Source organism: Podospora anserina, chromosome 1, assembly GCF_000226545.1.
Source record: "Podospora anserina S mat+ genomic DNA chromosome 1, supercontig 5".
NCBI lineage: Eukaryota > Fungi > Ascomycota > Sordariomycetes > Sordariales > Podosporaceae > Podospora > Podospora anserina.
Genome location: NW_001914829.1, coordinates 179,770 through 194,067, shown reverse-complemented (window position 1 = coordinate 194,067; position 14,298 = coordinate 179,770). Strand labels below are relative to the sequence as shown.

Sequence of the window (14,298 nt, the reverse complement as noted above, 5' to 3'; positions counted from 1 at the left end):
CGATGTCAGCAACCCCGCTTAGAAGAATGGGGCCTCCCGACAAGAGTCCGTGCTCACTCCTCCTCCTCGAGGCTGAATGGCCAAGAAGCAAGGAGTTGGGGGCCCCACCCCACTCTTAGCGCGCGGGCACCCGCGACGACCCTCTCGAGAGTTCTCATGCTTTCTTCCCCTGGGCACAGTCAGCACCGTCCCCATTCTATACCCCGTGAGCGCATTGGTTCAGAGCTTGTCAGATTTTGGCAGCGACGTCAACTCGAAATTCTTTCCCATCGTCCTTTCTGCCGCCATAACCCCTCCTGGACAGCCCAAAGTTGCTTCGATATAGAGCCCGACCACTGCCACCCCGCCCCATTGATCGCCTGCCGTGCGCTTCCTTTGTCTCGTGCCGCTGCCATAGCCTCCAGTTTGATAGTAGCAGCAACCAGTCGCTTCAAAACACGGTTTCTTCTTGTCTTGCGACCAGCTGTGTATTGCGCTTCTCTTTCCCAGCCTGTGTCCAGTTCCATGGATGCCTTTTCGGCCCTCTAAAGCAAAACATGGGAGGATTAAGCTACCTGTCTTCAAGTAAGAGCCCATGACTGCTCGCTCATGTCTTCTCTGGATTGCCACCAATCATGGCATTTGTAGCTGTCGGCGCCTTTCAAACAGTTCACTGACACAATGCGCCAGATCTCTTAGAAACGTCCGAGGCATTCCCATTCTTCCATCCTTGATATAGAGTAACCGATTCGCCATGGCCGCATCACGGTACAACTCCAACGACCTGCGGCGGCAGGTCGGCTCGCCGAGATCGAAAGGACGAGGTGGGTTGATCTCGACAAGCATTGAGCACGTCGACATGCGGTTCAACTGACAGCGATGCCCAAAGATACCAAGGACACCCTTTGCCGCAACGTTGTGATCTACGGGCACTGCCGATACATGGACACGACCTGTAATTTTAACCACGACCAAAACAAGCCAGTTTCTGGCCCTTCCGATTTGTAAGTCGTTAGCCGTTGGTGAAGGTGGCATGCGGCCATGCGAAAAGCCAAGAACCGGGCTTGTGTGGCTTGTGGATGTGGTATCATGCTTGATCTTTGCGCGTCTAACCGTGCCGGCAGTCTTTCCAAGAAATCTTTCAATGCCGATTCACCTTCCTTCACGCCCTCGGGCCAAAATCTGGGACAAGCCAAGAAGACCACCCTTTCTTCTCAAGCAGCAAATGCTGCGCCCTTCACCCCTCGCGGTGTCACCGGTGAGTGTGGCTCTCGTCTAGACCCGTCATCTCTTGTTCAAGGCTGACGGCCTTGCAAAAGCGAGCACGCAGCAGAATGCTGATTTGACCATGTTCAACCCAGCTGGTGCGCGAGAGTTCACTCCGTCAGGCAACACACAGAACTATGAACTAGGAAACAGCGTATGTTCAGGATGCCACCCTATGTGGATTTACCTTTTCGGCCTGACTGACCGAAAAGCAGAATATGGGGAATGGCGCAGCCCAAGACAATGGCGTTTTCAGCGATCCGTTTGCCATGAACTCAATGGCTCCTGCCCTTGCGAACAATGCACCTTTTAATCCCTACGCGGGTGATCCCAGCGCGGTCTCAGGTGCTGGGGCGGGCTTCTATTCTTCAGGGGGCGCGTATGCCTCTGTTCCCATGCAACAACCAAACTATCATCTGTATCAGCCGTACGATGCTTATCGAGGAGAGCTGCAACCTTGGCAGCGGTCCACCTATGACTATTTCATCCCAGCTGCCATGCGAGAGGAGATACAAAAGAAGATGTTTGCTACACAGCATACAATGCCGGGTAGGTCCTTCTGACTGCCGCTTCTTTCTGGACCCAATGCTGAACCACAAAGCAGGCCTGCCCAAGCTCGAGAACTACCACTCTCTGTTCTCACTGGACACCAGCCACAGGAAAAACACTGCCTGTTTTGGCTACCACAGTTGGGTGTACAAGGCTCAAAAAGTGACGACTGGGCTGCACTACGTCCTCAGACGTTTGGAAGGGTACCGCTTGTCAAATGATCAATCGGTTATGAGTGTGATGAGGGACTGGAAAAATGTCAGACATGAGAACATTGTGTCGTTTCACGAAACCTTTACTAGCCAAAACTTTGGCGACAGCTCCCTCATCTTTGTGTACGACTGGCATCCTCTTGCCAAGACGTTGGCCGAACAACACTTCTCTTCGCCCCTGGGGAACAACCGACAAAGATATCCCGCTGTGCCGGAAGGCATACTCTGGAGCTACGTTTGTCAGATCGCAAGCGCTCTCTATTACCTACACAACAAAAATCTTGCAGCACGGTGTCTGGACCTCAGCAAAATTCTCGTGACGGAGAAAAGCCGGATTCGACTGGGGTCATGTGCCATCTTGGATGTGGTGCAATATGACCACAACCGTCCGATTCAGGAGCTGCAGGGGGAGGATCTGGTCAAATTTGGCAAAGTCATTCTGTGTCTGGCCACGGGCATGCCTCCAAACTTGCTGCAGTCCAGCAATACGAAGGCAGCCCTCGACTCGCTGGTCAAATACTCGCGCTCCTTGAGGGACGCTCTGCAGTTCCTTCTATCACCAGTCGCGCCGAACGGCCAGCCACACACCATTGCACACTTTCTCACCATGATTGCGCCGCAGCTTGTGCAGCAGGCAAACAACACGCTCCGAGAAAACGACGAGCAGCAGTACTGGCTCGCTCGCGAGATTGAGAACGGCAGGATCGCACGCAATGTGATGAAGCTATCAGTCATACTGGAACGTGGCGATTTGGGCAGCCAGTCCAACTGGTCAGAGGTGGGGGATCGCTTTCAGTTGAAGCTCTTCCGCGACTATGTTTTCCACCGTGTGGATGCCAGTGGCAAGCCCGATCTTGGTCTGGGCCACATGTTGAGTTGCATGAGCAAGCTCGACGCTGGCGTGGATGAGCAAATCATGTTGACGAGCCGCGACAACGAAACGGTTTTTGTCATTACATACCGAGAACTCAGGGGCATGTTTGAGCGCGCGTTTAATGAGCTCATGAAGTTCAGCAAGTCGCCTGGGCTTTAAGGGTTTGCTATAGGGGGTGGGCTGGTTGCTCTCTTTGGTGAGAGGCACGTTGCGATCTGGAGATATTCTGAAGGAGGTGTTCGGGAAGCCTATTCGAACGACCACCCAGAGGAGAAACAAAGGGGATGAAGGCAGGCCAAAGCTTTCAGTGGGGGGTAATAACAAGCTGAGGGGCGGGGAGCGTCAAGAAGAACAGCGGGATGGTGAGGGGCTGGACGACGAAAGGCACTGAGGATGTCAAACATTCGGACAATAACGAGCCTCGAGACAACGAGGATGAGGAAACAGCACGGCAGGGAAAGGCATTATCCAGCCTCCACGTGAAGGCCAGCACGGACCCGAAGACGATAAATCGAGGGACAAACTGCCACCTGACGAGATCCTTGGGGAGGAATATCCGAGGGGGAAAAGGGAAGCGGAAGGAAGTTGACGAGAAGCGTTGGCGGGATAGTAGATGGATAAATGTAAATCGCAGACGAGGGAGACTTGTGGACAGGAGTGATGGAGGTGCGATGACGTGGACAGTGTGAATCAGGTGAGCAAAGGCGGCAGAAAGGTGAAAGGAGATGAGCGAAGAGGATATATAAGCGGTTGTCATAGAGGCGGTAGCTGTCATTTTCTTATGATGAAGAAACAAAATTGAAAAGTTTATATCTTATGCTGCTGCCGAAGCTGTGGTGTTGAAGATTGAATGGTGTTGCTGTGCTTTTCATAGCCAACCATCTCGAAGATGATTCTGTTCCTTTGGTGCTGATGGTATGGTGTGGGACCTCATCACACCCGCATCAACGTCAAGTACTTGGTTCCCTGGGTATCTCTCCCTTGTCAATTTTCCGCTGTCAAAGCACTTACGGGTCTCGCCTCCCATGTTCCTTTCGACCGTCGAAGATGAATTCTAAACCTGTTTTGCCGCACCTTAGACCCAATCGATATTGCTATGCCAGGGACATTATTGACGACACACGCTTTCTTTCCCCCTCTTCGTCATGCATCTCAATCCTCCATCTCCTCCTGCTGCAAGAACGGGTTGGCTATCACCTCGCTGCCGTCCACGGGAGAAATAACAACCAGAAGGGTGCCGCGTACCACCACGAGACCAAGCGATCGCGTAGTTTCGTTGCCTTCGTCATCTGTTTCCCTCATGTTAGCCCCCCTTTCGCTAACCCCCAGCACGCCAACCCGCAAACGAACGTACCTCTGACCGCCTCCTGAACCTCATCCAGCACCAAATTCATCAACGCATCATACCCCTTTAGCGTACCCGTCACTTGTTCATTCCTCCATGTCAGCACCTGCTTAACCATTTCCCCAAGTTTGAGAACAACCTACCCTCCCGTCCGCCATTAAACTTGACCGTAATCCTCTTGTCCATGTACTTCTTCAGGTCAAGAATATTCTCCTTCTTGGGACGCTCCGTCTGCTCCCCGGACCCGCCTTGGTGTTGTTGTCCCTGCTGGTTCTGGTGACCCCCGCGACCGCCGCCCCGATTGCCGCCGCCGCCGCCGCCGCGATGAGGACCTCCCCTGCCTCCTCCGCTTCCTCCTCTGTGACCGCCTCGGGGCTGGTAGGGTCTTTCGCTCATGATTGGGATCTGTTTTCTGTTTCTTTGTTTTCGTCTTCGATGAGAGGGAGGGGAACTTGATCGGGGATCGTGGGGTGGGTTATGTTCGTCAAGGTCGTGGTGGGTTTCGAGACAGGTGGGATGGTCAAGTACTGGTTGGTGGGGCTGGAAGCTCCAAGCTCTCTGGTTGTGGATGGCAAAGCAGTCAACAGTCAACAACCCCAACCCCCAAATTCCAAAAAGAGTCAAAAAGGTCGTTAAAAGTGGAGCCTTTTCCTCCCTGCCTAACCCCGGCGGTTCTTTTTGGGTCGTGGCAGGGGTGGCAGGGGTGGCAGGTGGGGCTTCCCGCTTGTGGCTAGTGAAGCTGCAGGGCGCGCACGGGGCAGGGATTGGAGTTTGAAGATGTGCGTGGTCAAAGCTTGGGGTCTGTTTTGGACGACATCTTGGGAGGGGGAGGGCGGAGGGGCCGTTGAAAGAGCATTTTTCGGGATTGAGGCAGCAGTCGTTGGGTTGACTGGGAAAACATGTACCGGCGGGTGCCAGAGAGGTCGAGAAGGCTTCAGACTGATTTTTTTTATTTTATTTTAGCTTGGATTACTCACTTGTTGTGAAACGAGCTGGCTGGTCAGCAGATAGATGATGGCCGCCAACTTGGAGCTTGCTTACCTCAGGCACGTCACAGTATAAGGAACAAGGTGACCTGACAATACAAACAGGAGCCAAGCTAATATTATAAGGGCATTAAATAAGGAGTTGAAATAGTGTTGAGCACCGTAGTACTATTGTGACGAACCCCTGTACAGAACCTCTGAAAGGGATACGGGTTGAAGGTAACTTCTGACAATTGGTTCGGTGCAGCTAAACAGTGCACAACAAGATGTCTCGATGTAAACACAAGATGCCGTGAATTCAACTGTGAATTGCATACTGCGGAACTATCTGCAAGCTATCTAGTTCCTCCGTATATATAGACCTAATGCCAAGCCTGGATCATTCTGTTTCTCCCCGGATCATGACCGACTCCTAAGGATCATGAGTGATTCCTGGGAATCGCTCATGATTCCTTCATGTCCCGGATGATCCACCTCTTACTGGTCCATCCTCCTTTCTCTTGATTGGCTGCCGTGCCTCCTCTTCCCTATTGGTTGTTCTTTGCGGGTGTCCACATCATATTCGTGACAATAAGCAACGCACTTGCTCTTCAAAACTTCCCCACCAACCTTTGAGACATCTAACCACATTCTAAAGAATGTTCAGCACAACCCAAACGGTATTCAACACCTCCTCACAATTAGTTATCATTCTTCGCTAATCCATTCTACCCAGTCATATCAAGAAGTCTATGACTACAAACCAAATAAATCCGCTGAGTATCCCATAATCCTATCTTCAATTCTCTTTCCAGTGTCCCGCTGTCCAGATGTCTCGACGCTTGTTAGAGATGTGCCCTTCTCGTCATCCCCCTCGTAACCCTCATCCTTACTCGAGACCAACTATTCAAAAAGTCCCCTGTCAGCACAATCCTTCCCTTCACCGCACCCTAGAGACTGCTTACCAGTGGCGGAAGCCCAGGCGGCCCGGCCTCAGCCAAAACACTGGCAATAGATGGCATGGGAGGAGCCCGCTGCCCTCGACGAACCGGCTGAGCAAGCCCATGCCTAGGAGCCGGCGGAGGTCGTCTCGATCCTCCCGCCTCGCTATCACCTGGAACAACAACCTCCTTCTCCTCCCCCTGATCCTTCTTCTCAACAGGCGGTCCCGCATAGTCGTCGTACGTCTCGATCGGCCGGCTTCGGTACCGCTCCGTAAACGTAGTGCTGGGGTAGTAATCAAATCCAGTGCCGGTAATAGGTATCTTTTCCTTGACTTGGGGCAGTGGCTGGATTACTTGAGGCTTGTTACGCGTTCCTGGGGGGTTGTTGTCGCCAGTCTTACAGAGGTTCTGGTCATACTTTGGCCATGGTTCTCCGACAGTATTCACCGCGGGTTCAGAACCCTTCACTGGCGGTGCTCTACTGATGGCATCGGGATGACCAGCCGCAGTTCGACGAATCTCACGCTTGCCGGCCTCCCGGGCGGCAGCAGCTTTGAGCCCCCACTTGCGCTAGTCAGTGGGGGGTGCTTCCTCCCTCAGCCCTGCGTTGAAACGAGCGAGGGTAGCTGGAGGGGGGGTCACGGGGCTCTCGGTACCGGTGGGCTGTCTAGAGGTAGTCATCTCGTAAGTCTCGCTGGACGTTGGCGGCTTTGCAACAGGCGCACTGCCTGTTGCAGTAGACGTTCCGGCGAGCGTACTTTGTCGTCTTGGGGCCCCTGTCTGGCTTCCCGTAGTTTCAAGTTCCCCTATTCTAGACGTCCGTGTCTTCTTCAAAGAGCCTTTTATGAAATTCTGGAAAGATTTCCATCCCTTCTTCCGTCGCCCATCATCACCCTCTCCGGCGCCACCACGAAGCCGACCGGGTCCGTAGCTCGGCGCCGTGTTTTGTTGCCACCAGGTCTCTGCAGTCGTACTGGGATTGGTACTGGGATAAGCCTGGGCAGCGAAATCCCGAATGCTTGTATCAATGGGATGAGACGGCAGTTGGTTAGAAGAAGCTCGATGTCGACTGCTTCGCTGAGGTACCCCTGATATTTGCGGTCCACTTGACGAGCGGCTGACAGCAATGTTGGGCAGAGAACGTGAACGCCTTCGCGGTTGAAAAGGGTCTTCGCTGTTTCCAGTAGTCCCAGTGGTCCCAGTCGTCCCAGTCGTCCCAGTTGTTTCACCTGTCACAGTAATCTCAGTTCTCACAATAATTCTAGATTCGCCAGTCGTTCCTGTATTTCCGGCTGTCCCAGGAGTTGCCGTCGTTCCAAGAGCTCTTGTCACTACAGTTGTTCCTGTAGCTCCAAGTTTTCCTGACGCTCCAGTTGTTCCAGCCGTTTTGCTATCTGTATCTTCTTCTGGATCGGCAGCAGCTCGGAGTCCTTGGACAGGTCGCCTGGTCATAAACGCCTTCAACCACCTGGCCCCGCTCTTCGCTTTCTCCCATGTCCTTCTCCGGCGCCCACCACCCCCTCCCGCGCCACCACGAAGCTCTCCCATGAAGAAATCAGCATCACTGTTGCCTTGAAGCAAACCTTTCGAAGAAAGTGAGAGATCTTGTGTCCAAAAGAGCAGGTCTACTGATGATGGCGAACGACGTTCTGAATAAAAGGAAGCATCCGGTGAAGATGGTGGTGTGCCTGTTGATGATGGTGTCTATCCCTCAGCATCGGATTTACTTGGACATTTGAGAGTGTACACAGTCGTTTCGGAGTGCCACGTGCCGTCTGCGGCTTTCCTGAGAGGACCTGGTTGATTTTTCGGGTAGGGAAACCGCGCGTGTCTAGAAGGATTGGGTCTGTTGGACGGTTCATCTCTAGTAGTATCTGGGGTATCGTCTCGGTTGGTTGCTGAAGTACTGCCCCAGCTGTCCTCTCCGTGCGCTGGTATCGACGAAAAAGAGTCCAGCATTCTGCGACGAAGTCAAGTCAGTGGCGCGAAAACATGACGTGGGACAGCAAAGGGGTCTCACATCTGTGGATCGAGGCTCGTGGCCCCTTCCAGATCTTCGCCATGCATCCTGTACCAGAAACGAGGGGTGGCCGTCTCTCAAGGCTGTCGAAAACGATGGATCGAAGAAGAGATAGTGTTCTCAACAGACAACAGCCGGCTAACATAAAGCCCTATGGAATGTTCAACGAATGACTGCTCTCGCGTGTGGTTAATGATGAGTACAGGAGGAAATCGTCATCGGAGTGCTAAATGGAGCACCAGATGCCGCTTTCGAAGGTTCGGTTCCCCGATTGTCAGGAGTGACTGCTGCTCCTACCGGAAAGAAAGCAGGCACTCTGTTATCCAACCAGGCCGGTTCTACCCTCTCGTATGAGCAAGATACACATGGATGCTAGTTAGTTTCCCCGACCTTGGTGTCCACACTGGTGCGAATACCACACTATCTGCACATGCCTTGACACTGGGTCTCACCCACCCCGTTTTGAGATTCGCTGCCAGATGAAATTGAATCGTCTCATCGCCAGACCGGTGAGGTGTTTTCACTACTGTTGACAGACCCCCGAGGATCACTTGCTAATGGGCCACAAAGGTTAGACAGCCAGCATTGCAACATACCTAGCCAAGAGGCAGAAAAACAGGTCGCCACTGGACACTCGGGCGAAATGGCAAAGCTGTCAAAAGATACCTGGATCTGTCGATTGCCGTGAATGAGACGGCCTCTCGAACTGTCGATATCCCATCTCGGAGATACATTGTCTCATGGGGGCTAGCATGGATCTTTCTTGACGGAATGCTGGTGGCGCTGCTGAGGGGCAGTGATTGTGATATCTACCTGTCCAAAATAGCAACACCATCATCTGGCAAACAAACTTGAGAGGCTCAAGGTCTACCGTTTGAGTTTGTGATACATCTCCAAAGTGTGCTGCTACCGAACTGACATTGGCTGGAAATCCGAAGTGTGTAGAAGTAAGATGTCTCTGCTTCTGTCGATCCAAGGTGCGGTCGAATGGAAGTAACCGCCACATTGGGCTTGGAACGTCGTGGTCCCCAAAGAATCGACATCTGTCCTGGCGCCCAAACCCCTCGTCACAGATCCAAGTGTGCAGCCGGTTGGCTTGATGTCCCCCACACACTGGACGATAGCTTCTCGGATGCCGATGCCGACACGGCCAAAAACATCTCTTTCAGCTCTTGACGGGATGAAACCGCAAAAAGCAATTCCACTTCTCGTTTCCATTTCTATAGCTGGGAAAGATAGGCAAAAGGCCAGGTCTGAGCACACCGCACTGATATGCCTCGCAACCCATCTGTTTTTATTTCCGTGCCATTCCAGATCACCCCTCGACCTCTGACAAAGGAGATCATTCACACAAAGTAAATAGTCTACCGATATGTCCACCCCGGCCCCCGTACCAGACATCTGGACGTCTCGAGGGGCTTGGAATGTGAATAGGCTCAACGCTAGCTTTCCCACGACGCACGATGCGCCGTCTCGGGTGGTACCAAGACGAAGCCCAGGACAGAACCTGGGATGTTTGCAGGAGACAGCCCGGGAAGCTAGACCAAGTACGTAGCAAGGAGGAACAAGCAGACGGTACAGGCCCAACCAGGCGCCGAGAATGTCACGAGATAATGACGGGCTGAGGAGATCGGTCCAGACCTTCAACCTTTTGCTTTGTGCTTACATCTGGAGGTTCGCAGAATATGGCTTGAATGTGCAATCAGATAGATGTCGGATGCCAGATATCTATCTGGTATCTCAGAGACAAGGTGTACGGTGAGAAGGAAGGTCGGTAGTCCCGGGACGGATAGGGATAGGGCAAGGAGACAAGGTGTCAACCTAGGGTAAGGTACGTGAGGTGAGGTAGGCCGGCCGGAGGTGGTGGTCCATCCACACACAGTCCACTCAACAGACCCCCCCCCCCCCCTTCCAGCCTCTCCCTTAAATACCTTTTGGTTCCCGCCCCCCGGCGACCAATCCAAGACCGTCTTCTTCCCTTTCTCTTCCTCCACAACGCAACAACACTCGACCGCGCTTCTCTCCGCAAAACCACCCCTGCCCCTGGACGGTCGAATGCCTCGTTTTTTTTTTTGAAGCCTTTTTGCGCACCCTCTCTTCTTTTCTTTCTAGAATACAGCTTCTTCACACTCTCGACGCGTTTACTTTTGCAATTGGCCTGGCCTTTTCCTGGCGCTCGGCTCTCTCTACGAACCCCAAGTTTCTGCAACCAGGATTTTGCCCCCCCCCTGAGGGAACAGGTCTTTGAAGGACCCCCCCTCGCGTGTGTCGCCCTCTGTTTTCGGCTGCATTGCTCGGATTGGACCTTGCGTCCACGCCGCGTCTACGGGACCTCGTTGCGTGGGCCTCTCAGCTCAGGCCGCCTCGCCGAGACGCTGACTCGCCTACGTTGGTGCAATTGGCACGTCTTGCAGACGCGTTTGCAACTTGCATCCGGAGTTTCTCACCACTTCAGCAACATTGCAGCTGCCTCCTCGCCAGCATTTTGTCGCGTTCTCTGGCGAGTTGCACCCCCCTCAATGGCGACAGACATGGCTGCAACCATAGCGACCGATGTAGCGACATCTTCGATTGCTGCTGGACTCGGATGCGTGATCATGTCCGAGTCCAGCTTCTCGGCCACGCCGACGGACGATTCTTCCAATGCCGCTTCTCTGAGCTCGACACCGCCCACCACGTGTACTCCGGACAGCATGTCTCTGGCTTCCGAACCCGACGCCACCAAGCCGGCAAGCATGGCCGACGCGACGATCGAAGCTGTCATTCCTATTCTCGAAAATGAAGCTGCCGCCGACGATAACCAGCAGCAACAGCAGCCAGGCGAACTGAGCCCGGTGGGACAGGCCATAGTGGTGGCCGAACCGCTCCCTTCGACCGAGTCCCTGTCCACTGGTCGCCCACGACGCGCCCGTGCCAGTTTACCGGTCTACAATTTGTCGCAGTTGAGTGGCACCGACAAGCGAAGGCGACGCGTCGCGGGGCAAGGTGTGCAAGAAAACCGGCGCAGGACTATTGCAGGGGACGCCGGTGGCGAGGCGGATGCAAACAGGTCGACAGGCATTGACGTGCTGGCGCTCGGCGGCTCCGTCTCGGGCACCAGCACCCCCAAAGGTGCTAGAATCTCTTCGAAAACGAAACCGATCCCGGTCCAGGCGCCGATTGTCACCCGAAGGGCTACGCGTCAGTCCGGTGCGCCTGTGGAGACTTTGGCCACGAAGGTGGCGGCATTGGGGAGAAAGGGCAGAAAGTCGGCCCAGAGCTTGGGGCGCATTTCGCGCGAGCTGATGCGCCTGCAGGATACCAACGAGTTTGCTCATATTGACACCCGGCCGGTCAAGTACACGGTCTGGAGCAATGGCAAGTATGTGGACGTGGATCCTGCCGCTGAGCCACCCCGCAAGAAGACCAAGGTGGACGGGAAACCCAAGACCGAGACGAGCAAGGAGCGCGCGACCACGGAGCCGTCCGAGCCCGTCCGGCCTCCCGTCAAGCAGCGTCGCGTCAAGCAATGGCACAGGAAGGGCCTGTACGCAGGACAAGAAACACCCACCGATATCACCCAGGGCTTGACAACCCAGGAGAAGAAGCAGCTGGCTCAGATCCCAGAGCTTCTGAAGCCCGTCAAGGCCAACAAGACGCTTCCTCTGCCCATGTACAACGGCCTCCGCATGCTCATCCACGGGCGCGACTTCAAACTGCCCTTTGATGTGTGCAACCCCCTCCCTCCAGGGCAACCAAAGCCACCGGCGTACCGGACCATCGCGAAGAGTAAGCTTGCCTGCGCATTCGACTGTACTGTGAAACCGTCTAACAAAGCTCGCAGATCGGTTTGTTGGCGATGCGGCGGCGTACTGGAAAAAGTCGCCCCATTTCGAGGATTTCTCGTCCAAATGCGTCTGCAAGCCCGAAGATGGCTGCGCCGAGGATTGCCAGAACCGCATCATGCTCTACGAGTGTGACGACACCAACTGCAACGCCGGCAGAGAATTCTGTCAAAACCGTGCCTTCCAAGATCTCCAGGAGAGAACCAAGAAGGGCGGCCGGTTCCGCGTAGGTGTCGAGGTTCTCAAGACCTCGGATCGTGGCTACGGCGTCCGGAGCACCAGGTGCTTTGAGCCCAACCAGATCATCATGGAGTACACTGGTGAGATCATCACCGAGGAGGAGTGCGAGCGTCGGATGAACGAAAAGTACAAGGACAACGAGGTGAGTCTCCTGCGCGTCTGGTCTGGTGTGCGTGCTGCGTGGCCCGGGAGCTGATTCGGTCGGCAGTGCTACTATCTCATGTCGTTCGACCAAAACATGATCATCGATGCTACTACTGGCAGCATGGCTCGGTTCGTGAACCACTCGTGCTCACCTAACTGCCGGATGATAAAATGGATCGTCTCGGGCCAGCCCCGCATGGCTCTCTTTGCCGGCGACAAGCCCATCATGACGGGCGATGAGCTCACGTACGACTACAACTTTGACCCCTTCTCCGCCAAGAACGTGCAGAAGTGCCTGTGTGGTAGCGCGAACTGCAGAGGCGTGCTGGGTCCCAAGCCGAAGGAGGTCAAGCCGCCAAAGCCGGCGAAGCAGGAGAAGAAGACGGCCAGAGGCTCGATCAAGGCCGGCAAGCGGAAGCTCAAGGAGCTTTTGGTCGGAGCCGAGGATGAGGCGAGCGGCGGGAACGCTGCTAAGAAACGCAAGGTCCAACCTGCGGCCGGGGTGAAGAAAACTCTCACGGCCGCCGCCAAAGGCGCTGCAAAGACCGCGGCTGCCAAAGGAAAAGGTCTTGCCAGGGGCGTTTCCAAGTCGGCTTCTACGGCTATCAAAAGGAGCGTTTCGGGCACAATCTCTCTCGGGGCGAGCGCGCTCAAGTCCACCAAGGGAGCCGGGGTGAAGAAGACGACCACGACAACTCAGCGAAAGGTGACGAGCGTGGGTCTGACCAAGACGTTTGGGAAGAGAGGCGTCAAGACCACGACCACGACCACGACGAAGATCAAGCTCTCGGCCAAGAGCACGAGCAGCAAGGCCACCATCGTGGCTGCTGGTCCGAAGCCTACCCCCAAGAAACCGGCTGCGGGCGCGAAGGCGTCGACTCCGGCTTCGGCTTCGGCTTCGGCCGCCTCGGCGAGGAAGCGCACGCCATCGAGGAAGGCGCTTGAAGCCAGCACCCCCGACGCGGGTAACACCTCTGTCAAGGGCACGTCTGCTTCTTCAGACGTGAAGGCGAAGGTCACCACGACGACCACGACGACTGCGGCAGTGAAGCTCAAGCAGACGAAGATCAAGTTCGTTCCGAAAGCAAACGCTGTTGCTGCTGCTGCTGCTGAGTAGATTCAACACGATTGATGAGAAGGAACTGGGGTGGAGGCGTCACGGGATGTTAGGAGAGGGGTATCCAATACTGGGCTTTGGGCTTTGTCTTTGGTTCGGTTTTGGTCTTGGGAGGGGGGGAGGGGAGCGGGGGGATGGTGCTTTGGAGTTCTTTTCTGTTTCCTCAACGAATGGAATGGTTCGTGGGTTTTTTTTCCTCCTCCAAAGTGGGTTTTGACAGTTTGCTCCTTGGGGTCTTCGCATCAATATTTTTATTTTATTTTATTTTATTTTCCTTCTTGCTCTTTTTCACTTGGTTTTTGATGTTGGTTCGGTTTTTTTGTACATATACGTAGAGAGATGGGTTCAAGCGGTGGTGCATGGACTGGGGTGGAAAACGAGGGATAGGGGGGGTGGGTAAGTAAGTGGAGGGAGAAACATATGGAGGGTTTGTGAAGGGCTAGTTTTCGATTTATCTTGTTACCCTGTTTCCGAAACCGCTCCTTTGCTGCTACATCTGACAACACTTTCTTGGGAATGTGAAGAGGCGAGATGGCGTTGTTGGGGAACCAAGCGGGGGAGCAAGTAGTCCACTTTGGGGAGATGAAGATTTTATTATTATTCATATTTGCAGCGGTTCTGTTCTGAATTCACTGGGTTGAGGATGCTGGAGATGAGATGAGATGAGATGAGATGAGATGAGATGAGATGAGATGAAGTGTTGCATATATATATATATATATATATATATACATATATATACAACTTACCTAAATCCAAATACGCACATCTCTCATCGCCATCATCATTAACCGAACCTCTTCCGTCTGACTGTTAAAA

The 14,298-nt window shown here is 54.1% G+C and overlaps 4 protein-coding genes across 4 annotated transcripts; 2 read left to right on the top strand and 2 right to left on the bottom strand.

Annotated features, from left to right (window-relative positions):
* Window positions 1–733: 733 nt before the first annotated feature.
* PODANS_1_20840 (uncharacterized protein) lies at window positions 734–3,039 on the top strand (the record flags this gene model as incomplete). The annotated part of the gene is made up of 6 exons (XM_001903006.1): window positions 734–803; window positions 869–983; window positions 1,104–1,237; window positions 1,299–1,399; window positions 1,461–1,794; window positions 1,850–3,039. 6 exons carry the CDS (start codon window positions 734–736, stop codon window positions 3,037–3,039), a joined length of 1,944 nt encoding a protein of 647 aa, XP_001903041.1.
* A 993-nt stretch (window positions 3,040–4,032) lies between these two features.
* On the bottom strand, window positions 4,033–4,621 carry PODANS_1_20830 (uncharacterized protein; the record flags this gene model as incomplete). Its single annotated transcript, XM_001903005.1, has 3 exons — window positions 4,033–4,169; window positions 4,235–4,306; window positions 4,369–4,621. 3 exons carry the CDS (start codon window positions 4,619–4,621, stop codon window positions 4,033–4,035), a joined length of 462 nt encoding a protein of 153 aa, XP_001903040.1.
* Window positions 4,622–6,140: 1,519 nt separating this feature from the next.
* Window positions 6,141–7,682, bottom strand: PODANS_1_20825 (uncharacterized protein; the record flags this gene model as incomplete). The annotated part of the gene is made up of 2 exons (XM_001903004.1): window positions 6,141–6,704; window positions 6,777–7,682. 2 exons carry the CDS (start codon window positions 7,680–7,682, stop codon window positions 6,141–6,143), a joined length of 1,470 nt encoding a protein of 489 aa, XP_001903039.1.
* A 2,991-nt stretch (window positions 7,683–10,673) lies between these two features.
* PODANS_1_20820 (uncharacterized protein) lies at window positions 10,674–13,479 on the top strand (the record flags this gene model as incomplete). Its single annotated transcript, XM_001903003.1, has 3 exons — window positions 10,674–11,922; window positions 11,978–12,360; window positions 12,427–13,479. 3 exons carry the CDS (start codon window positions 10,674–10,676, stop codon window positions 13,477–13,479), a joined length of 2,685 nt encoding a protein of 894 aa, XP_001903038.1.
* Window positions 13,480–14,298: the final 819 nt, after the last annotated feature.